At 49.2% G+C, this 23,710-nt stretch overlaps 1 protein-coding gene across 3 annotated transcripts; it reads left to right on the top strand.

The window, feature by feature from the left end:
- On the top strand, nt 1-23,710 carry ZNF606 (zinc finger protein 606). 3 transcript variants are annotated; one of them, XM_047790899.1, is made up of 7 exons: nt 1-59; nt 1,807-1,915; nt 2,803-2,859; nt 3,329-3,417; nt 13,197-13,323; nt 13,540-13,638; nt 20,476-23,710. In XM_047790899.1, exons 2-7 carry the CDS (start codon nt 1,885-1,887, stop codon nt 22,461-22,463), a joined length of 2,391 nt encoding a protein of 796 aa, XP_047646855.1. In that variant the 5' UTR covers nt 1-59; nt 1,807-1,884; the 3' UTR covers nt 22,464-23,710. The 3 variants fall into 3 exon arrangements, with proteins under 3 accessions (XP_047646855.1, XP_047646854.1, XP_047646856.1); XM_047790898.1 differs by having other exon boundaries at nt 8-336; XM_047790900.1 differs by lacking the exons at nt 1-59; nt 1,807-1,915; nt 13,197-13,323; nt 13,540-13,638 and having other exon boundaries at nt 2,803-3,417.

The raw sequence follows: 23,710 nt of genomic DNA, 5'->3' as shown, positions 1-23,710 counted from the left end.
GCCCACGCGGCGCGTCCCGGTCGACGCCGGGGGAGCGGCCGCCATTGTCCGCGTAGGAGGTGAGTCTGTGCCCCCGGCGTTGAGGGTGCCCCTGCCACCGCCGCCGGCCGGGAAGGTCGGGAGAACTGGCAGGGAGAGGCGGTGCCTCGAGTCGCGGTGGGCGCTGCGCCAGGGCGAGTCCCTCGGCTCACCTCCGGGCCTCCCTGGACCAACTGGGCGGACCCGGCTGAGCCCTGCGCGTCGGGCCTTTGTCCCCCTGGCGGAACGTCGGAGCCGAGCAAAAGCCCGGCGCCCCTGGCGCAGTGAGCGGAGCTTCCGTTGTCCCGCAGGGACCAGGTGAGGCCAGCCGCTCACGGGACGACCCGGGAGCATCGCATCCGCGTCGGGGCTGCGGAGGAGATCTGGGCGGGAGGTCGGGAAGCAGGTGTGAGAGCGCCCTCGAGGGGGGAGTCCCTTTCTCTGCCCCGGAAGGCTGGTCCTCTTGTGGCGCGGAGGGAAGTCAAAAGTGGGTGGGAACAGCTCGGGGCTCCTTTAAATGCACCGTGACCGGAGGACTTGGTCAAGTTGCAGACAGCAGTGCAGAATACTCAATGCGCCGACCAGGAGTTTGGGCGCAGATCCGGGTGCTCCCGAAGCCCAGAGGGTGTCGCGGTGATTTGTACACGCTTCCAGGAATCCGGGTTGCTCTGCCAGTTGGCGTTGGTTCCTCAGAGAGGTCGGGGGACTTGCACAAAGACCTAGAAACCAGGGGGCGGTATGGGATCCAAACCTGGCTTTCTGTTGGCCTCTGCACTAAGAAAGACAGATGGGCTTGGGCCTGGTAGGTCTTCCAGGTGGATTTTTTTTAAATTACTCAGTGCATTTTATTACGTTTATAGTTGCACAACTATCATCACAACCACATTTTATAGCATTTCCATCCCAAACCCCCAGTGCATCCCTCCACCCCCAACCTGTCTCCTTTGGAAAACAGAAGTTTTTCAAAGTCTGTGTGTCAGTATCTGTTCTGCAAAGTTCATTGTGTCCTTTTTTTTAGATTCCACATGTCAGTGATAGCATTTGATGGTAGTGTCTCATTGTCTGACTGACTTCACTTAGCATAATTTCTAGTTCCATCCATGTTGCTGCAAATGCCGTTAATTCTTTTCTTTTAACGGCCGAGTAATGTTCCATTGTGTCTATGTACCACATCTTCTTGATCCACTCCTCTGTCGATGGACACTTAGGTTGTTTCCGTGTCATGGCTGTCATATATAGTGCTGCAATTGCCTCCTTAGTACAGTAGGATTTTTTTTTTTAAGATAATATTTACGTTAAAAAAAATTAACCATTTAAGTGAAGTTGGTGATTTTGTTGTATGTTCAGAATGTTGTGCAATTTTCACCACCATATGATTCAGAACATTTTCTTCACCGCCCCCCCCCCCCACATTCTGAACCCTTTAAGCAGCCCCTCCCTCATTCCTCCTTCGCCTCAGCTCTGGGCACCCACTATGCATGAAGATTATAGGTAGATTTTACAGTAATGTCTGTTAAATCACAGAAAAGTTACCTCTTCCTTGTCAGTGGCTGTCTCTTGGGAAGCAGTGACAAATTTCTGCCCTCCCATCCTGAACTGCTCCCTTTTCTCAGCTAATTCGTCACCCTCCATTTCTCTTCAGCAATTCTCTTATGTTTTTGACATGGGAATTCTGTTTTTTAATAAAACTCCATAGGAGTCTTTTGTTGCTTCTGTGGATCTGTTCTTTTTATTCCCACTGGATCTTCTGTAAGGACCGCTTTTGTGTTTTTCCACTTTTGTCTGTAGGTGGGTATTGAAGTTGCTTTCCGTAATCACCCGCATCCGTTCTTCCTGGGCAAGCTCCTGGTATATTAATCCTGCAGGATGGCAGCCATCAACCCTTGGGCCTCCTGGGGTGAGTACAAATCCCATTTCTTCTGGGCCTCCCCAGCAGCGGCCTGCTGTGCTCAGGGGTTAGAGTTGGAGAGGGGCCGAGGGCTTTTGGGCCTTGAAGGGGGTCTCTCTGTCTTGGTACAAAATTAGAACTGAGTGAGGTTTTTTGTTTGTTTGTTTTGTTTTTTAATTTGCTGTTTGTGTAAAAGACACTAATTTTTGTGTATTTTATAGTCATCTCCTGAGAAGTCGCATTAGTACCAAGAAGTTTTCTGGTGATTTGTGTGATTTCTTGGAAGAGTGTCATACATACAACCAAAATTTCTCTACTATTCCCATATTTTCGACTTTTATTTTTAGTTTTCCACTTATTTAGCCTTGGTTTATAATCTAAGAACAACCTTAGAGTTTTAGTGGTATGTTTTATCTTAAAGTGAGATTTCGTTTATCTTTCTACTAATACTTTTTAAAATTATGTAATGTTAGGAGTTCACTTGTTGCACAGTGAGTTAAGGGTCAAGCACTGTCACTGCAGTGGCTCGGGTCACTTCTGTCGCTCGAGTTAGATCCCTGGCCTGGGAACTTCCACATGCCGTGGGCATGGCCATAAAAAATTTAAGTAGTGTTAAACTTTGTCAGATACCTCTCCAGCCACTTAAGGGATTCTGTTTTAATTGTTCTGTCGCTCTGTCATGTCGGCAAACGTCCTGAAAGTGACCCACCTGCGCATTACTGCTATAAATCTAGGTTACATTGTTTTTTTTGTTTTTTTTTTTTTACATGTCTTTGGGGTCTGTTTATGGAATTTTGTTAGGGCACATCAGGTCTCTTTTTCCACATTGTTGCCTTTTTGTCGCTAGGATTGGTGCCACAGTCCTTTCCTTGTCCTAACCTGATCCTCTGGTGCAGGTATCCTTACGGACCACTCCTGGGGGATAGCGGCTGTTGATCCGTGGGCCTCCTGGGGTGAGTCAAGAACCTGTGTCTCCATCAGCCACATTAGCTCCCATTTTGTTCTCTCTCTCAGCAGTAATCTGCCATTGCTGGGGGCAGGGCTGGGGTCTGGTCCAGATCTGTCTGTGCAGAGCTGGATGAGGGCGGAATCAGAACACTCCACTGGAGGATGCAGGGTGATGGCACCTCCAGGCAGGATGCATGGGAGTGAGTGTGTGGCCGTTTAAGGCTCAGGCCCAGAAAGGCTGTGAACAGACGCTGTTTCTCTGAGACAGTGCTTCAGAGCCAAAGGAGATGGTCGGTGCTTCGTGTGTTTTAAGCACATTGTTTCACTTCTTCGGGCCCCTTTTCCTCCATCTAGAATGTGAGGAGCTGAGTCTCTTCCTTTGCCCAAAGGGGAGGGCGGAGCCTGGAGGTAGGTCTCCTGTGGGCACACTTCTGACGGGAGAGCTGCCTCTGTGACCTCACTTTCCTCCCCCAGCTCTGTGTCCTCAGGACCCTGCCTGGCGCGTGGAGGAGACCCCTGAGGAGAGGAGGAGGGGCCCCGGGCTCCCATCAGCTCAGGCGCGGGTGAGTTGGGGCTTCTGCTTTTTCCTGAGTGGTTACCCCACTTCCCAGTGTGTTCGGGTCTTCCCGGCCAGGCCACTTGATGTGGTTCCTGGTTTACCACAGTGAGGGTTTGGGTTCGGGAGGAATCCGCCAGGGGCATATTGATTACTGAGCTCAGGTAGGGGAACGAGCCTCCCAGTCAACCAGCCTGTTCAGAGTTCGGAGCCCCGGCAGGACTGTGGCCTGTTTGCTACATAAGGGACAGCCCCTTTTGGCTAGAGGCCCCCCTTCTCCCCTCCCACCTCCACTCACGTGCTCAGTGCCTGACTCAGGTCAATGCTGTCTGGTGAGCGTGAGCGCCGTGCTAGGAGGGGAACAAGGACCTGTCCCGAGGAGCTCCCAAGCCCCTTTCTAGGGTGGTCTCGTCAGCTGCTGGGGCCTCGAGGTCTGCCTGGTGCTGCATATGTGGCTCAGGACATAAGCCAAAGGTGCTTAGAGAGGCCCTGGGCCCTGGAGGAGCTGAGCACAGCAGATGCCTTGGGAGCAGGACAGTCTGCATAGAGGCCATGGGGCCCTGAGCCGCTGGGGTCATCTTGCTGTGTAGAGGGAGGCTGCCTGGGAGACTCAACTCCTCTGAGCCAAGAAGTAAAAGGGACACATGAGCTGGATGGGCACATTCTGGTGAGCAGGCGTCTGGCCTCCTGTAGCACCGTGGGTGCGCGCTGCATGCCAGCATCTGGGTGAATGCCAACCACAACGAGAGCTTAGGCCAAAGAGGCCAGGACAAACCCCGCCGGGTCTTGGATGCTTGCCGCAGAGCCAGGGCTCCATTCTGATGACAGGGAGCCTTAGAAGTGTTGGGAGCAGGAGCCACTAGAGTCTAGAATGTGGCTGGAAAGATGCCCCTGGCGGGGGAGTGGAAAGTGGGGGCTGTGGGAGGCAGGATGGTTTTTCAGGCTTCGGTGCGACCGGCCCCCGCAAGCAAGATCCGAGGCATGAGGGCGTCGAAGCAGGAAGGCTGAGTGACTGTGAGGGCACAAGGGTGGCTCCCGAGAGAAGTCGTGCAGCAGGGTTGATAAAGTTGCAGAGATGTCATCACCCTCCCCTCCTGCCCAGCCCCTTACGAGGGGCAGCCACTTAGGGAAACAAAAAATTGTAGATAAACAGCTTTATTAAAATATTCTTCATATACCATAAAGCCCCACCTTTTAAAGTTGGGTGGATTTCAGCATATACACAGAACTGTGCAGCCACCACCAGTATCTAACTGTAGCTCACTCCAAAAAGAAGTCCTAGGGGAGTTCCCATCGTGGCGCAGTGGTTAACGAATCCCACCATGAACCAAGAGGTTGCGGGTTCAATCCCTGGCCTTGCTCAGTGGGTTAAGGATCCAGTGTTCCTGTGAGCTGTGGTGTAGGTTGAAGACACGGCTCGGATCCCGCGTTGCTGTGGCTGTGGTGTAGGCCGGTGGCTGCAGCTCCGATCCTAGCCTGGGAACCTCCATGTGCCGCGGGAGCGGCCAAGAAATGGCAAAAAGACAAAAACAAAAAACAACAAAAACCAAAAAGAAATCCTATACTCATTACCATGTATTGCCTGTTTCACCAACCCCTAGCTCCTGGTAACCACTGATATGCTTTCTGTATTTGCCCCTTCTGGACGTTTCATAGAAAGGGAGTCAGGTGATACATGGCCTCTTGTGTCTGGCCTCTGTTATTTAGTATGTCTTTAAGGGTCATCTACGTTGTATCATGTATCAGTATTTTATTTCTTTTCATGACTGGAATTAGCCATTTTTAACCTACTCTTTCAGTTTCTTAGGGTTATTTCTAAATGAGTGATTTTTATCTTAATTCACTGAATTTACATACACTCTAATGATTCTTTGGAAGACAAAAATAGTTTCATTACTGTATTTAAGTTTTTGTCTCTAAGTTAAAGTAATGAATGAAGCAAATGTGAGATACTATGATACAAAAATGTTAATAACATCTTTGCTTAACTTTACTCCTCCCTCCAAGTTAAGCAAAAAAATTGGAGTTCCCATGATGGCTCAGTGGTAAAGAACCCCACTAGGATCCATAACAATGCAGGTTCGATCCCTGGCCTTGCTCAGTGGGTCAGGGATCCAGCATTGCCCTGAGCTGTGATGTAGGTCGCAGATGCAGCTTGGATCCCATGTTGCTGTGGCTGTGGTGTAGGCTGGCAGCTGCGGTTCTGATTGGACCCCTAGCCTGGGAGCATATGCTGCGGGTGTGGCCGTGATAAGAAACAAAAAAAGAAAGGAAAAAATTAACGAAACCTCCCAGTTTGAAAGCCGACTGGTGAAGTGTGTCCCAAGTGTACCGTCCCCACCTGGCAGCTCTGCTGTCTCAGGGAGGCGCAGTGGCCTGAATCACGTGATGCAGGCTGGTGGTTGTCTGTTATCAGAACCTGGGCGACTGTGGTGTTGGCTGCTGTTAACGATTAGCTTCTGTAACACAATTGACAGTGAAGCTAGACCGGGCTGAAAGGTGGGCCCTGATCAGCTGCTTGGGAACAGAAGTGAGCTGTAGGGAAATGCCGTGAAGAAGTTCTAATAACCACTGTGCTGCACTCTGCTGTCAATTTATTGAGGCTTTCTGAGAATTACTAGAGCTAATGCCAAGAAAATAAAATGGAGAATTAAAATAACACCACCCTTCAGTGTCTGAAGAGTTGTGATTTCTGAGCACATGCTCCTGGCCCCCTCCCCACACTCAGTCTGGGTCTTTCCCTGTGGGAAATTCAAGGCTTACCTATGAGTTTCATATAAAGTGAGATCTTCAAGAACACAAACAAGAGCCCCTTATCCGTCTGTTGTTCACTCCAAATTAAATATTTTTTGAAATAAAGCATTCGCCTGGCGAAAACATCAAATGCTGTCATCCCTTGTTACCTGAATAGTCTGCTCTTAGAAATGTTGAATGTTGCAGTTTGATCTAGTGGGAGCCCAGATCACATTATTTTTATTATTAGGGGAAATAATATCCTAGCCCATATAAAAACCTCAGCCAGCCTCCCCCAATATGGAAACTCTCAAATCTCTATAGCAGTCCGCCAAAGATTTCTACACAGTAAGCATATTCCCATAGAACACCAATAATTGAACACTTTACTCCCAGCCTTGGTTGTCTTGAGGATGAGCACAGTCTAGTTAGATTGTCTTATTCTGCAAAGAGGTTGCTCGAAAATATTAATAAATAATGGAATTCTGAAGGTGTCAAAAGAGTCCATCTGAGCCTCCCCAGGTTCCATGAAGAGGTCACGTGTCAGGGCGTTCAGGTCACGCAGCGGGGGGTCAGATGAGACCCTGTCGGACACGCGCTAAGAGCCAGCTCGGCACCGTCTGTGTCCACCCTTAAACCCCCATGGTTTAAACGTGTGGCCTGCAGGTCAGCAGATTTCATAACGTGCTTTAGAAGGCTCAGATGCAACACTTAGACGTGTGTACAAAACAGTATATCCAGAAATGCTTGCAAGAAGTTGGGCGAGACACCTTTGCGAGTCATTGTTGAAGATGATATTTGGGAAGTGGAAGCTCAGGTAAGGGTTACCTACGAGGTGGAGGGCTGGCTCCTGCCCGCGGGGGTGGCCCTTCTGTCCCTCCCCCTCCGCCAGTCATCAGTGAGATCTGCACGTCCTCTCCCGACCCCAGCTCTGGTGGCCATGGCTGTGAGATAAGGAGCCTCTCTTCCGCCATCGCTGCCTTGCTGCCTCGGTTTTGCATTTTCCTCTGCACCCCTGAGGCTGCTGTGAAACGTGGGCCCTGGCGGGCAGATGCTGCTGGGCCTGTTATTTTTTCCTATTTGACAGTCCATGGGTCTCTCCAGCTTTGATGACGTCTTTCCATTCCGGAAATTTTTTTAATTTAAATTTTTATTTAGTCAAATTACCAATTTCAGAAAAGTATAAAAAATTATTAAGGAGGCCCCGTCGCTCCAAAGGGACAGTTGGCCGTGTATTGCCATATATGCTTTGCTCTGCTGTTAGCCTGCAGCCCTCTTCCCACCTCCTTAGGACGCTGCTCGAGATACGAGTGCACTTGACCCATTCTCACGCCCCTGTGTGCGTAATGAACCCTGTCGGTGTAAAGTCATCTTTTTTTTTTTGGCCTTTTCTAGGGCCGCTTCCCACGGCACATGGAGGTTCTCAGGCTAGGGGTCGAATCGCAGCTGTAGCCGCCGGCCTACGCCAGAGCCACAGCAATGTGGGATCCAAGCTGTGTCTGCAACCTGCACCACAGCTCACGGCAACGCCGAATCGTTAACCCACTGAGCAAGGGCAGGGACTGAGCCCGCAACCTCATGGTTCCTAGTTGGATTCATCAACCACTGCGCCACGATGGGAACTCCAGTAATCTATTCTCTTTTTTTTTTCCCCTTAGTAATCTATTCTTTTAACAGTGCTTTTTTATGAAAATTTCTTACTGTAGCAGTTGATTTGACTTGCTACATCAGCAACGCTTTTTCTACACATAGCTTGTTTTATTTTTTTTAGGGCTGTTCCTGCGGCATGTGGAGGTTCCCAGGCTGGGGGTCCAATTGGAGCTACAGCTGCTGGCCTACCCCACAGCCACAGCCCCGCTGAATCCTTAACCCACTGAGTGAGGCCAGGGATCTAACCTGGGTCCTCATGGATGCTAGTCGGGCTCGTTAACCACTGAGCCACGATGGGAGCTCCTCCAGGTCATTTTTTAAAGGTCAGGTATGTTGCTCTTACCCGTCAGCACAGCCTAGTCCCTGTTCTCTTCTTGGACCAACTTATAAGCCTTTCCTCCCCGCCATCTCTCCTGTTGCCAACAGCCGTGTGAAGGCTTTTGTAGCTGAACGTTGTGCCACACGCAGGTGGGTTTGCGCGCCTACCCCCCAGAAGCGGAATCCTGCTGAGTTTTAGGGAGGGTGTGTTTTTACGGTGACGACACTGCTGCGTGTGTCTGCAGGGGCGAGGCCCCTTCTCGATCTTGTCACCCTGGGAGAAGGTGCCTGTTTCCCTGTGTCTTTGCTGCCGCTTGACAGTAATCATACTGGATCTTTGAGTGTCTGCTTACCTCAAGACCAGAAGGGTACATCGTGTTGCTTAAATGTGCATGTCCTTGATTGCTGGTGGGGTTGAGCGTCTGTAATGTTGTTATTGGCTGTCTGTACATCCTCTGTGCCTCTTACATCCCTTGGTTTTTTTTTAATAGCCACACCCATGGCGCACGGAAGTTCCCAAGCCAGGGATTGAATCCAAGTAATAGCTGTGACCTGTGCCAGGGCTGCGGGCAGTGCCAGATCCTTTAACCCACTGTGCCGGGCCGGGGGTTGAATCTCCATGTCCACAGCAAGCTGAGTTGCTGCAGTTGGATTCTTAACCCACTGCGCTGCAGTGAGAACGCCTCGCATCTCTGGATTTCTGTGGACTCTGACTTAGGGATATGTAGACATTTTATGCTTTCTGCATCCTGAGTCTTTGCTGTGTATGGATTATCCCAACCTGCAGCTTGTCTCCACTTTATTATTTTTGTCCGGCATATTTATTTATTTTTAATTTTTTATAATGATTTTTATTTTGTCTTTTTTTTGTCGTCTTTTTTTTTTGCTATTTCTTTGGGCCACTCCCACGGCATATGGAGGTTCCCAGGCTAGGGGTCTAATCGGAGCTGTAGCTGCTGGCCTACACCAGAGCCACAGCAACGCGGGATCCAAGCTGCGTCTGAGACCTACACCACAGCTCATGGCAACGCCGAATCGTTAACCCACTGAGCAAGGGCAGGGATCGAACCCGCAACCTCATGGTTCCTAGTCGGATTCATTAACCACTGCGCCACGATGGGAACTCCTATTTTTTCCATTATAGTTGACCTTGTCCTAACTTTATAGTGTCTCCTATCATTGAAATTTTGGGGGGTATATTTTTATCAAATATATCTGTCTTTGTTTATGGCTACTGTTTCGTGACTTTTTAAAAGAAGTCCCATATTAAAAAAAAAAATCCCCCCCTGTCCTTTTTATAGTCTCTGTCTGAGGTTGTCTCTTACTTGGCCTCCTGGCGTGATTGCTGCATTTTATGTCTTAATTTATGAATCCTTTCCCATTCCCTGTGTCTTTTGTATCATCCTGTCCTGTTTCATACCAAAACTCTCCAATCTGGGAATTAGATTTACAGCTCATTGACAATCGGCTGCCAAGTAGAAACGAATCCGACGAGGAACCATGAGGTTGCGGGTTTGATTCCTGGCCTCCTTCAGTGGGCTAAGGATCCGGTGTTGCCGTGAGCTGTTGTGTGGATCCCAGATGCGGCTTGGATCTGGCGTGGCTGTGGCTGTGGCTGCAGCTCTGATTGGATCCCTAGCCTGGGACCCTCCACGTGCTGCGGGTGCAGCCCTAGAAAAGGCAGAAGACAGAACATCGGCTGTGCCTGTTGCCTGCATGTCCGACCTCTTGGCTGCCAAGTTCTGGCCCCAGCTTTGCAGCGGGTGCCCCGTGTGTGCAGGGACCCGCCCCCCTGCCTGTTTACCAGAGAAGAGCTGCGAGCCTGTGTGTGACAGTCCTGCTCCCTGTGTCCCTCTCAAGTCTCACTCCGGACTCCCTGGGTCTGGGGAGGCTGAGATCGCCACCTGCTCAGTTCTGCTTCCAGTCCCCTGGGTACACGGCTGGCTCTCAGGTCACGGACCCCTCCCGTCACCCCTGTTGGGCTGACGAGGTCTCAGCTCCAGGGTAACTTCCCCGGGCAGCCCGAGGCGCTCCCACACCTTCCATCTGAGAAGGGTCTCAGGAGTCTTGCGGACAGGTGGAGTGGCTGGCAGGGAGGCGGGGCAGCTGCAAAGCTGTCCCGAGTGTAGACCTTCTAGCCAGATCCCTACTGCTGCCTGCAGTGTCATGTGCACTCAGGGTCCGGAGCCTCTCCTGGGCCCCCGCTTCCTCCTCAGCCCCTCTGACGCCCAGGGCTGCGGCCTCCTCTGCTCTGCTTCCTCGGTCAGCCACGCTCACCGGTCCCCCCTCTGGCAGGAGGACAGGGAGCTGCACACGCTGACGGCCTCTTTTCGCTGACTCGTTTCGCCTTCTACTCTCTTAGGAGGTCTTTTAACCCTCTTAGTTTCCTGTTGCTGCTATAGCAGATGGCCTCGCTTGACGGCTAAGAACAGCAAGAATTTACGCTCTTGCTGTGGAGCTCAGAGTCTAGGATGGGGCTCCAGGGCGTGTTCCCTCTCGGGGCTCGGGGCGTGTGCTTCCTTGCTCGACGTGCTCTAGAGGCGGCCTGGGCTCGGGCCCCTTCCTGCACCTCCAGTGTGCATCCCTCCAGGGTGGCGGTTGCTCTGCCGCAGGCCGTCCTGCGTCTTTGCTTGTAAGGACCCCTGTGGTAACACTGCGCCCCCCCTCCCCCGGTAACGCAGGATGCGGGCGTCCTCGGCAGGGCCGTTGTTCCACTGTCTCCAGGGCCACGATGCAGACTTCCCCCTTCACCAGCCTCAGCAGCTGTCACCTCGGCTTTCTTGCTCTTCGTCTATTCCGACAGAACCTTTTCTTTTAACGCTTGAGTATTTTAGAGCAAACCTCAGATGTTGCTTCACCTCTGCGCACGTCTGTGCACGTGTCTGAAATGTGCCTACCTTTCAAAGGATGCACATGGCACCTCTGTCACATGCCCCAGAGCGAAAACAATAATTCCTTCGTGTTAATACCAAGTCCGTGCTCAGTTTTCCCCACTCGTCCCCAGAGGCTCTCTTGCAGTTTATTCAGATCAGAATCCAAACAGGGGCCCCGCGTGGCAGGTGCCTCGTGCCGAAGAAACCAGATGGCCTGTTGTTGGTTCGCCTGATGTGCGACCCTTGCGATGGCCTCGGTTGAGCTTCTCCATCCTCGGTCTCCTTCGGACTGGTGGTTGGGTGGAGGCTGGGGCGGATTCAGGCTGGGTGCTTTGGGGCACGAGTGCTTGCTACAGGGTGTGGGGCCCTTCCCGCCAAGTTGCCTCAGGGGGCACAGGTTTCTGCTTGTCCCCTTCCGGGTGATGCGACGCATTCAGGGGGGCCAGTGTTGCCAGCCCTGCCCTGTGTCATGAGCGTCTCTGTTGGCCTTTGGCCTGTGGTCTTGCAGTCATCAGTGACCACAGCCGGCGTCCTCGGTTTTGTGGGGGCCGTGGAATCTCTCGTGACTTCATTCCTTCTGCGTCTGTCAGATGTGGTTCTCTGTGCCTTTTTAAATGTGTGGGGGGGTCTCTTGGGGTCTTGGGAGGGGTGGGTTGTGGCTCAGGCCACCGTCTTTTGACAGCCGCCAGGGCATGGGTTTGGACCTTACTGATTAGTGAACTTCGACGCCATGGAAGTGGATGCCACCTGCCTGAGAGAGTGGGCAGGGTGAGGCGCGCACAGCAGGAGTGCCCTGGCGGCATGCGGGCCTCCCAGCTGGGCCCCGGTGTGGTCACTCTGAAAGCTGTTGAGGTCATGCTCTGTGCCCACGTGGCTTTATCACTTCTCTACGGAAATAATCCTTTTTTTTTTTGAGGGCCGCCCCTGTGGTACATGGAAGTTCCTGGGCCAGGGATTGAATCCGAGCCCCAGCTGCGGCCACGCGGGATCCTTTAACCCACTGCACCGCGGCAGGAACTCCCCCGCTGTTTGATTTTAGTAAAAAAAATTTACATCCCCGGGGAATGTGGCAGCAGCCGGCATCCGGGACGCTAGGCCTGGGCAGGTCTGTGGGCGGGAAACGCAGCGTTGGTATCAAGGAGACCAAGGTGGGGGGTGTGGCTCAGCGCGGGGCGGTGTGGTCGGCGGTTGTAGATGCTCTGGGAGCGGGGCAGTCGGGGGAGCAGAGGCCGGTCTGTGTTTCGAGCCTGTCGTGGGACGGGAGCGGGGAGCAGTTCATGCGGCGGGGACCCAGCACCAGGGCTGGCGCCTTGGTAAGTCCCTAAGCCCGGCTCGCAGTGACAGAGGAGGGGGTGTGCAGGTGGGAGACTGGCGAGCAGCGGCCTGTGAGGGAGTGGCTAGAGGGGCGCTGGACGCCCTGCGGCGGATATTTCTCCCTGGCGAGTCCGCGCTGAGGGGAGGACCGTGGTGCCCGGACAGGGGACGGGGCGGGGGGGGGGTGGTGGTGGCTCGCGAGGAGCAGGGGCCGCGGGGTTTGATGCACAGGTGGCGCCATCGCCGCGGGGAGGTGTGCCCCCCCCCCCCCACCGCGCCCCAAGGATGCCCAGACACCCGACCTCGCGGTGGCGGTTTCCAGGGACTGGGAGGGGCGCATTCGTTGCTAAAGTCAGGCTTCCCTTTAGTTGTCCAGCGGGTATTCCTGCTCCCACTTTTCCCCAATCAGTTAAACATCAGTTTAAACTCGCGAGGACTCCGAGCGCCTTGGCAGCCGCTGTAAGCGCTCCTGGCGGGTGTGGGCGGCTCTGCTCAGTCCTGTCTCCTCGGACCTGCAGTCCCTGGGTTAGAGGCAGTCCCGGAGCGGAAGCAGCTCTGCTGCGGCACGGGGACGGTCCCCGAGGGTGAGACGCCCGGAGGTCCCCGTGTGGGGGAGCCTCTCGCCCCGGCTTTCTGGCCTGTGGCTGCATCCCCCCCAGCCCTGGTCCCAGTCTTCCTGCGGCTCCAGAGAAGCAGGGGCGTTGCTCAGGCGGGAGGCCTGTCCGGTCCAGCCAGCGTCCCCCGCACGGGGCAGGACTCTCGGGAGGGACCTGCTCGCCTTTGCGGGGTGATCGTGACCCCAGGCCTGACCACAGAGTCCGAATGTTGCGCACGGCCGGGTCTGTGCCTGTGTCCTTCCTCCTCCCTGGGCCGAGGAGGAACATGGGCGCCTTTTTAGGAACCAGTGACCTTCAAGGACGTGGCCGTGGACTTCACCCAGGAGGAGTGGGGGCAGCTGGACCCGGTTCAGAGGACCCTGTACCGTGACGTGATGCTGGAGACCTATGGGCACCTGCTCTCTGTGGGTAAGGTGGGCGCTGCCCAAGTAAGTGAAGCGGCCTCCCTCGCAGTGCCTCTGCTGCTGCGTGTTTACAAGCCTCAGAAGGGCTGAGGTGACCTTGAGCCCCCAGGTTCAAGTCGAAATCCTTGAGCTCATCAAGCATGAGGCGTAGTCATTTACGAGGAGCGGGCAGGGCAGGGTTGCGTGGCGGCTGAAGTCTGCGTTTGTCCTCCGCTCGTAGGGCATCAGATGGCCAAGCCCGAGGTCATCTCCCTCTTGGAGCAGGGAGAAGAGCCGTGGTCCACGGAGCAGCTGTATCCTCCTCCAGGCACCTGTCCAGGTGAGAGCGGACCCGGGGTGGGGGAGGTAGCCCTCCTCCAATCCCCCCTTGTTTGAGAAGTGGGCAGGGGCCGTGAGGGGTGCACCTGCTCAGAGACAGTCCCACTTCCTTCCAAGGAGCTGTATCCCGTGCTGGACGTTTTTGCTGCTGTTGATTCAGAGCAAAGATGCCCACCCTTTTAACGTGCCGGCGGTTTCCCTTCTCGGCATCCCCTCTCCAGATGCCTCTCATAGTCTCTGCTGTCCCTTTCTCGAAGGTGACTTCTCATTCGTTTACCTGCTTTTATTTATTTATTTTATTTATTTATTTTTGGCCATTTCTAGGGCGGCTCCCGCAGCATGTGGGGTTCCCAGGCTAGGGGTCGAATCGGAGCTGCCGGCCTGTACCAGAGCCACAGCAACGCGGGACCTGAGCTGCATCTGCAACCAACACCACAGCTCACGGCAACGCCAGATCCTTAACCCACTGAGGAAAGCCAGGGATCGAACCCGCAACCTCATGGTTCCTAGTCGAATTTGTCACCCATCCAGCCACGATAGGTACTCCTACCTGCTTTTATTTTTTTATTGACAAACTTGTAGCCTCTAGTCAGGGACACTTTAAAAAAACAAAACAAAACAAAATTTTTTTAATGTAGATAATGAATTCACATGGTTCAAAAACCTCAAAACTGTATAAAAGGTGTAAGCTGAAAAAAATCTCGTTTTTTGGAGTTCTCACTGTGGCTCAGCGGGTAAAGAACCTGGCTAGTATCCACGAGGAGGTGGGTTCGATCCCTGGCCTGGCTCAGGTTAAATATCTGGCATTGCCAAGAGCTGTGGTGTAGGTCACAGACACAGATCTGGCGTAGCTGTGGTGTAGGCAGGTGACCCGTACCTGTAGGCAGCTCTCATTTGACCTCTGGCCTGGGAACTTCCGGGTGCCGCACGTGCGGCCCTACAAAGGACATGCACCCACAAAAACTCTCACTCATGTTCCTCATCTCATCCATATTACTCTCATCCGCCAAAGACATGCACATACACACACACACACACAGACACACACACACACACGCGAGCACACAGAGGAAACCGCTTTTCTTTTATTGTAAATGTTATTTTATTAGGAGTTGCCCTGGGAATTATAATTAACATCTTAATCTTTAACAGTCTAGTTTGGATTGCTATCAATTTAATTTTGAAAGTATAAAAAGCTTTGCTTCTGTATAGCTCCGTCCTCCCCTTTTTAAAGTGCTATTATTATTTTTAAAATGTGCTGTTATTGTCACAAATTCACATCTGCACTTTGAGTTTCCCTCAACATAGATTTATGATGATTGCTGCATGTAGTTATCTTTTGTTATTGATTGATTTAATAATTGCGGTCTTTTGTCTTTCTAGGGCCGCATCCACAGTGTATGGAGGTTCTCAGGCTAAGAGTCAAATCGGAGCTATAGCTGCCGGCCTACACCAGAGCCACAGCAACGCCAGATCCGAGCTGCGTCTGCACCCCATGCCACAGCTCACGGCAACACCAGAACCTTACCCCACTGAGCGAGGCCAGGGATTGAACCTGCGTTCTTACGGATACTAGTCAGATGCGTTTCCATTGAGCCACAATAGGAACTCCTGTAGTTATCTTTTAAACCAGATAAGAATCAAACAAAATATGCACTTGGATGGTCTTGTATTTACCTGTGTAGTTACCTTTATATATATTTTTTATTTTTTTTGGTCTTTTTAAGGCTGCACCCTCAGCATATGGAGGTTGTGAGGCTAGGGGTCCAATTGGAACCGTAGCCACTGGCCTGTGCCACAGCCACGCCAGATCTGAGCCGCGTCTATGACCTAGACCACAGCTCATGGCAACACCAGGTCCTTAACCCACTAAGCGAGGCCAAGGATTGAACCCTCGTCCTCTTGGATGCTAGTCGGGTTTGTTAACCACTGAGCCACGAAGGGAACTCCTACCTGTGTAGCTACCTTTGCTGGTGGTTTGTATTTTGAGTTACTGTCTAGTGTCCTTTCCTTTCAACCTAAACAACTCCTTTTAGCATTGCTTGTAGGGCAGCTTTCCCAGCAGCAAACTCTTAACTAGCTTTTGTTTATCTGGGAATGCCGGGTTTTTGTTTTTGTTTTTAACTTTTTTGGCCACCCCAAGGCATATGGGGTCCCCAGCCAGGGATCAGATCCAAGCCGCAGTTACAGCCTACACTGTAGCTGTGGCAGTGCCAGATCCTTCACCCGCTGTGCCAAGCTGGGGATCGAACCTGCGTTCCGGTGCTCAAGAGACACCCCCGATCCTGTTGTGCCCCAGCAGGAACGCCTTCACTTCTCCGTTTTCAAAGGGTGGTTTTGCCAGATAGAGGATTTGTGCTTGACGCAGTTGGTTCTTTCTGGCCTCTGTGGTTTCTAAAGAGAAACAAGCTGTCGCTCTCGTTGACGGCCCCTCGTGTGTGATGACTTGCTTCTCTCCTGCGGCTTTTAGGGTTCTGCATTCACCTTTGGAAGCTGAATTACAGTGTGTTTGCACGTGGCCTTCTCGAGTCCCAGGAGTGTGTTTTCGAAGGTCCTGTGGAGCTTCCAGTCCTCAGCTTTTCCTTCCAGTTTTGTTGGTCTGCGCGTCGTTTGCCCCACCTGTTTCCCTCGTCTCCGGCAGGAACCTTTAAGACAGTGCCTGTGATATTTGACAGATACCTATTTTCTAGAAGTTCTTAGCACCATGGAGGTTCCCAACAAGCCATTTGAGTATGGTCTTCCAGGGAACCAACAGACAGGTCAAATAATGACTGTTCTTTGGGAATGAGGCTTTGAAAAAGCTCCACTTGGTTCTGTTCACTCTGGCACCAGAAGTACAGGCTGTTTATCTCCGCATGAGTTGAGGAGTCAGAGATGGGAGTAGAGTAAGTGCAAATGCCAGAGAACTCCTGTTATTATCAAAATTGAGCCATTTCCCTTGAATAAACTCTCCCTGGGTTGCTGCGAGACTTTGTTAATACATAGAACTTTGAAGAAATTCCTTCCGTCAGGTGCTTGCAGTTCAGTGGTTGCTTTTACGGAGGGCGAAATTTTAGAGAGCCTTATTTCACTGCTTTTGCTGATGTCTGGCCCAGCTCAGTTACTTTCAGTGATTTCTGTTGTTTGTTTCAGAGTTTCTTTATGCAACCATGAGCATAAGGTATATATGTAGTTACTTTTCACCTTGACCAAGTAGGACACAATACACGTTGTTCTGTATCTTGCTGTTCTTTGTTTGGCAGTGCCGTGGTCTCTTGTTGAATCCTGAAGGTGGGCATCTTCGTATCCACTCTAATGAAAGGGGCCTTTTTTTGGGAGTCTTACCAGTTGACCTGATATTCAGATCTAAAATCTTCCCGTGGGAGTTCCTGTCGTGGTGCAGTGGAAACGAATCCGACTAGGAACCATGAGGTTGCAGGTCCGATCTCTGGCCTTGCTCAGTGGGTTAAGGATCTGGCGTTGCCCTGAGCTGTGGTGTAGGTCGCAGATGCGACTCGGATCCAGCGTTGTTGTGGCTCTGGTGTAGGCCAGCACCTCTAGCTCTGGTTCAGCCCCTAGCCTGGGAACCTCCATATCCTGCGGGTGTGGCCCTAAAAAGATAAAAGCCAAAGAAAATAAAACCTTCCCAGGGCTCGTGAATTCCAGTATCTTTGACTGTACTCTTGCGGACCAAACCCTGTGAGTCCACGACCTCCTTCCTTAGAGGTCTGCTTTCTTGCAAATAATCTCAACTGTGTCCTGTTCTCAGTAGAACCAGGAGTCTCAGCTCTTCCTTCTAGGCTGTTTCCCTGTCTTCCTGATGTATATTCCTGGTATTGGCCTTCTGTGAGTCCCCTTAGCTGGAAATTGGCTTCCTGCTCTTTTCTCTTTAAGAAGTGATCTCCTGACTTCTGAGACTTTCTTCCTCTAAAATGTCAGGTGTGCCATTCAGCTTCCACCAACGTTACCCTCAGGTGCCCCCCCTCATAAAATTCCAGCTCAGGGAGTTCCCATCGTGGCTCAGCAGTAACAAATCTGACTAGTATCCATGAGGAGGTGGGTTCAATCCCTGGCCTCACTTGGTGGCTTAAGGATCCAGTATTGCTGTGAGCTGTGGTGTAGGTTGCAGACGCAGCTTGGATCTGGTCTTGCCGTGGCTGTGGTTTAGGCCAGCAGCTATAGCTCTGATTTGACTGGTAGCCCGGGAAGTTCCATATGCTGTGGGTGTGGCCCTAAAAAAGCTAAAAAAATAAAAGTTCCAGCTCAAGTTGATGAGTAAATTTATTTTTTATTTTTTATTTTTTTTTGTCTTTTGTCTTTTGTCTGTTGTTGTTGTTGCTATTTCTTGGGCCACTCCCGAGGCATATGGAGGTTCCCAGGCTAGGGGTTGAATCGGAGCTGTAGCCACCAGCCTACGCCAGAGCCACAGCAACGCAGGATCCGAGCCGCGTCTGCAACCTACACCACAGCTCATGGCAACGCCGGATCGTTAACCCACTGAGCAAAGGCAGGGACCGAACCCACAACCTCATGGTTCCTAGTCGGATTCGTTAACCACTGCGCCACGACGGGAACTCCTGATGAGTAAATTTTTATATTATTACCCCTTATTTCTAGATTTATATCCCTAAGTAGTCTTCTCTGAGGTCTCTGCCAGTAAACCCATAGTGACTTCAGTTGCCTTTTAAAATAACTGTGACCAGATTTCAAGACCTTCCAATTTTCTTTATAATTTTTTTTTATTTCCTGACTAGTTCCTACAGTTTACTCAGCTGGCCTCCTTAAGACCCTCCTTATATTCCAGTCACATCACATGTGCCTGTGCTCATGCCCTCCTTGCTGTCTGTCTGTACCTGAGCCATGCTGGAAGGCTGAGCTCATGTCGTTCCTCTTGGGTGAAGCCTTCCTTGATTGCTTCTGTCGTACTGGCTTCCTTTTCTGACCTCACACCCACTTAGCATCTGCAGCCCCACAGTCTCTCAGTGGTATGTTGTGTGTATTGTTCACAACTTTAGATTGTCCTCTTAGCACATAGATTATAACTTGTAGGTGGAAGACACATTCAGGCCGAAAGTATTGAGTCTGCACAGGAACTGTTTATTTACTGTATTACTTGGTCATTTGCCATTTTTTAGTTTTTACTGGAAGAATTTGAATGCTATTTGAAGATCATTCCCTAACTTTAAGGAGCTAAGTTTGAAATTGGTAATAAATGCCAGTTCTTCTCTCTCTCACTCTCTCTCTCTCTCTTTTTTTAGGGCCACACCTGTGACACATGGAAGTTCTCAGGCTAGGAGTCGAATTGGAGCTGCAGCTGCAGGCCTACACCACAGCCACAGCAACACCAGATATGAGCTGAATTATTTACAGATTATCAGACTGTAACTCTGTACCTGTTTCATTGCAGTGTGCTCTTTCACATCTGTCTCTTGTATTGTTGCTCTATAGATGTTTCTGTGGTGTTAGAAGAAATTTAGGAGTATCCTTAAATCACGTGATTTTTGCTTTGGGCAGGTGAATTTTGTGTTATTGCCTGAAGTCTCTGGAATAGGAAATAATGTGGTAACTTGAAGCCTTTATTGACGATACTTTCTCTTCACCCCACCCCCTACTTTTTGTGGCAGGCATAAAACTAGGGGAGCATTAAGGACATTGTAACATAATGAGTTAGCACACTTTTTTAAACATTAGTTGCTGAGGGGCTGGGTGTTCATCTGTCTTTTGTTAAGCCAGTTATTATTTTTTCACCCTCATAGTATTAACTGTGTCAGGATCCTCCAGACTGAGACTCCCAGATTCAGTGATTGACTAAAAGGACTCACTGTACTCAAAAGGCATTAAACTCACGGTAGTGGTTTATTCAAAGGAAAGGACACAGAGTCACATCGGCAAAGGCCGCAGGTGCATGGATCGAGGTCCAGAAGAAACCAAGTGCAAGTTTTCAGTAGTCCTTTCCCAGTACAGTTGCAAAGGATATACTTTATTCCTTCAGCAGTGAGTTGTGTGACGTGTCAACTACCAAGGAAGCCTGCCTGAGCCTGGGGGTCCAGGGTGTTTACTGGGGGTTGGTCACTTAGGCACACGTAATTGACTGTAATCACGGAAGTTCCAGAACCCCAGAAGGAAAGCATGTGTTCACCATAAATTATGTTGTTTGTGCAAATATCTAGAGAAATTGACACCTTGCTTCAAGGCCTCAAACATGCACAACACTCTTATGAGTTAAGAACATTCCAGGATCTTAATTTCTAGGAGGTGGCCACAAGCCAGTCATGAAACAGACCTTCTTGGGAATGGGCAAAGTTGGGGGGGGGGTTGGTGTTTTTTTTTTTTTAAGTGTGGCACCTGCTAGGTACATGCAGCCGCTGGCCTCTGTGACAGCAATGCCAGATCTGAGCCGTATCTGCCACTTATGCCACAGCTGTGGCAATGCTGGATCCTTAACCCACTGATGGAGGCCAAGAATCAAACCTGCATCCTTATGGATACTAGTTGGTTTCTTCACCCACTGAGCCACAACAGGAACTCCAAGGGAATGGGCAAAGTTCGAGCAACTCAAGTGTGTAGTTAACTCTGTGCTGCACACCCTTATTCTGGTCCTCCTTTACATGGGAAAATACTCCTAAATGGGTTTCGTTAGTATTCAGTACACACTTTTATTCTGGTTGACTGCATTTGTTCACTTTTTACTGTTCTTCCCTTCCCTGTTATGATCTTTCTCCAGGTTATAAGTTTATTTGGAAACAAGTTCACCCTTGCTTTTTCATTAATATGAACAATAAAAAAATCTTATTTTTCCCACTCTACTCTTAGAAGTTCTTTCTTTATGCTCTCATGGATTTTTTTCTGTTTATTTCAGAATGGATGAGAAATCTTGAAAGCAAAGCGTTGATCCCAACACGAAGCATTTTTGAGGAGGAACAGTCCCATAGCATGAAGTTGGAGCGATACATATGGGATGATCCTTGGTTCTCCAGGTTAGAAGTTTTGGGATGTAAAGACCAATTAGAAGTGTGTCGCATGAACCAGAGCACAGCTATGAGGCAGATGGTCTTCATGCAAAAGCAAGTACTGTCTCAAAGAGGCTCTGAGTTCTGTGAACTTGGGACAGGATGTAGCCAGAGCTTAAACATTGTTCCGTCTCAGAAAGTCTCTCAGATAGAACACTTTTATAAGCCTGATACAAATGCTGAAAGTTGGAGATGTAACTCAGCCATAATGTATGCAGATAAGCTTACCTGTGAACATAGTGAGTATGACAAAGCCTTCTACCAGTCTGTGCAACCTGTTCACCCTGCAAGAGGGCACACTGGAGATAATATTTTCAAGTGCACTGATGCTGTTACGTCTTTCAATCATATACTGCATTTTGGTGATCACATGGGAATGCATACAGGAGAGAAACTCTATGAATATAAGGAATGCCACCAAATCTTTAACCAGAGCCCATCATTTAGTGAACATCCCAGACTTCATATTGGAGGAAACCAGTATGACTACAAGGAATATGAGAATATCTTTTATTTCTCATCCTTTATGGAGCATCAGAAAATTGGTACTGTAGAGAAAGCATATAAATACAATGAATGGGAGAAAGTCTTTGGGTACGACTCATTCCTTACGCAACACACAAGCACTTACACTGCAGAGAAACCTTATGAATATAATGAATGTGGGACGTCTTTCATCTGGAGCTCTTACCTTATCCAGCATAAGAAAACTCATACTGGAGAGAAACCCTATGAATGTGATAAATGTGGAAAAGTTTTTAGGAATCGTTCAGCCCTTACTAAACATGAACGGACTCACACTGGAATAAAACCCTATGAATGTAATAAATGTGGGAAAGCCTTTAGCTGGAATTCTCATCTTATTGTACACAAGAGAATTCATACGGGAGAGAAACCTTACGTATGTAATGAATGTGGGAAGTCTTTCAACTGGAACTCCCATCTTATTGGACATCAGAGAACTCATACTGGAGAGAAACCTTTTGAATGTACTGAATGTGGGAAATCTTTCAGCTGGAGCTCTCATCTTATTGCCCACATGAGAATGCATACTGGAGAAAAGCCCTTTAAATGTGATGAATGTGAAAAAGCTTTTAGGGATTACTCAGCCCTTAGTAAACATGAAAGAACTCACTCTGGAGCGAAACCGTATAAATGTACTGAATGTGGAAAATCCTTCAGCTGGAGCTCCCACCTTATTGCCCATCAGAGAACTCACACAGGAGAAAAGCCCTACAACTGCCAGGAATGTGGTAAAGCATTCAGAGAACGTTCAGCCCTCACTAAACATGAAATAATTCATTCTGGAATTAAACCCTATGAGTGTAATAAATGTGGAAAGTCCTGCAGCCAGATGGCTCACCTTGTTAGACATCAAAGGACTCATACTGGAGAAAAGCCCTATGAATGCAATAAATGTGGAAAATCCTTCAGCCAGAGCTGTCATCTTGTTGCTCATCGGAGAATTCACACTGGTGAGAAACCCTACAAGTGTAACCAATGCGAACGATCCTTTAATTGTAGTTCTCATCTTATTGCACACCGGAGAACTCATACTGGAGAGAAACCATATAGATGTAATGAATGTGGGAAAGCGTTTAATGAGAGTTCTTCCCTTATTGTGCACCTGAGAAACCATACTGGAGAAAAACCCTACAAATGTAATCATTGTGAGAAAGCTTTCTGTAAGAATTCTTCTCTTATTATTCATCAGAGAATGCATAGTGGAGAGAAACGCTTTATATGCAACGACTGCGGAAAAGCCTTTAGTGGCCACTCAGCGCTACTTCAGCACCGGAGAAGTCATAGTGAAGAGAAACTCTGTGAATTGAATTGATGAGAGATTTTTTTCTTTTATTGTACCTTTGATAAACACATGGGAAAAACCCTATCATATAATCAAGAGGGGAAATTTTTAGTGAGAATTCACTAAGACTTCTCCCTTTATTAATCAGTAGAATTATCTTCATAGAAGAAACCTGTGAATGAAAAGAAGAGGCAACGGCCTTCCACCGTTAATGTAGCCCTTATTTAAGATCCAATAACTACTGTGAAGAGGATTCCAGACTCCCCTCATGATCCACCGGAAATTCTCTTTGAGGACCATGAACGTAGGGAAGGAGACGTCTTGTAGGAAGCGACCTCAGCTCTTTGTGGATCAGAGTGCATTGTTAAAAGCAAAACTTTATCCTAGGAAAAGTGTTCCAACTAGAAATACACTCTTTTGCATCAAGCTGGAATATTGGATGGACGTTTTACAATAATACTTTGTATGTCATTGTGAAAACACATATTTTGCTATTATAAGGGGAGGGTCTGGGTGCCCTTTAAGGAATAGAATACAGAATACTAAACCTGAATTTAAGAAAAAAAAAATGGTATTGAATGCCGTATTTACCGTTGATCCAGATTAACCTTACAAAAGATTAGTAAGTGAGAAGACTAATGATGGAAAGGCCCTTGCCCGGAAGTGCTGAGACTGATACCGTTGGACCAAATGGTGATAGTTAAGAAGCCAGTGTGTCAGTGTCCATAGTTTACTCCTTACTGCATTGTTGGATGATTAGTTTGTCTGTTTTAGGCAATCACTATAATTATGGATACTGCATAAATATACATAACATGAAGGCATAAAAAGGACACAAAATTGTATATACCTAGCTACAGTAACATCTAAAAAGTGTATGTGAATAAGCACTGGAAAGACCCGTGGATAAATTAACCCAGTTAATTTAAGTTTTTTTTTTTTTTTAAGTTTTACAAACACATATGGCACTTACCATGTGCTGGAGTTTGTTTTAAATGCTTTTCAAATATTAACTTGTTCAGTCCCCTCAAATCTATGAGATAGGTACTGTTATTATCCCAGTTTTACAAATTGAGAAACCGAGGCAGAGGTAATGAGAAATCTCCCTAAGTATACACAGCTAGTTAGGAGTAGAGAGATTGTTTGCTTCCAGAGTTCATGTTTTTAACCACTGTGTTACGCTGCCTCTGCAGTGATTTTTTTCCTTCATTTTTAAAAAATTTGTTCAGTGTTTTTATAGTAGATATTTGGTAATAAAAGTCAGATTCATAAACAAT

The sequence above is a fragment of the Phacochoerus africanus genome, chromosome 8 (assembly GCF_016906955.1).
Source record: "Phacochoerus africanus isolate WHEZ1 chromosome 8, ROS_Pafr_v1, whole genome shotgun sequence".
NCBI lineage: Eukaryota > Metazoa > Chordata > Mammalia > Artiodactyla > Suidae > Phacochoerus > Phacochoerus africanus.
The sequence above is the reverse complement of the archived record's forward strand: the minus strand, read 5'-3'. Positions and strand labels throughout refer to the sequence as shown.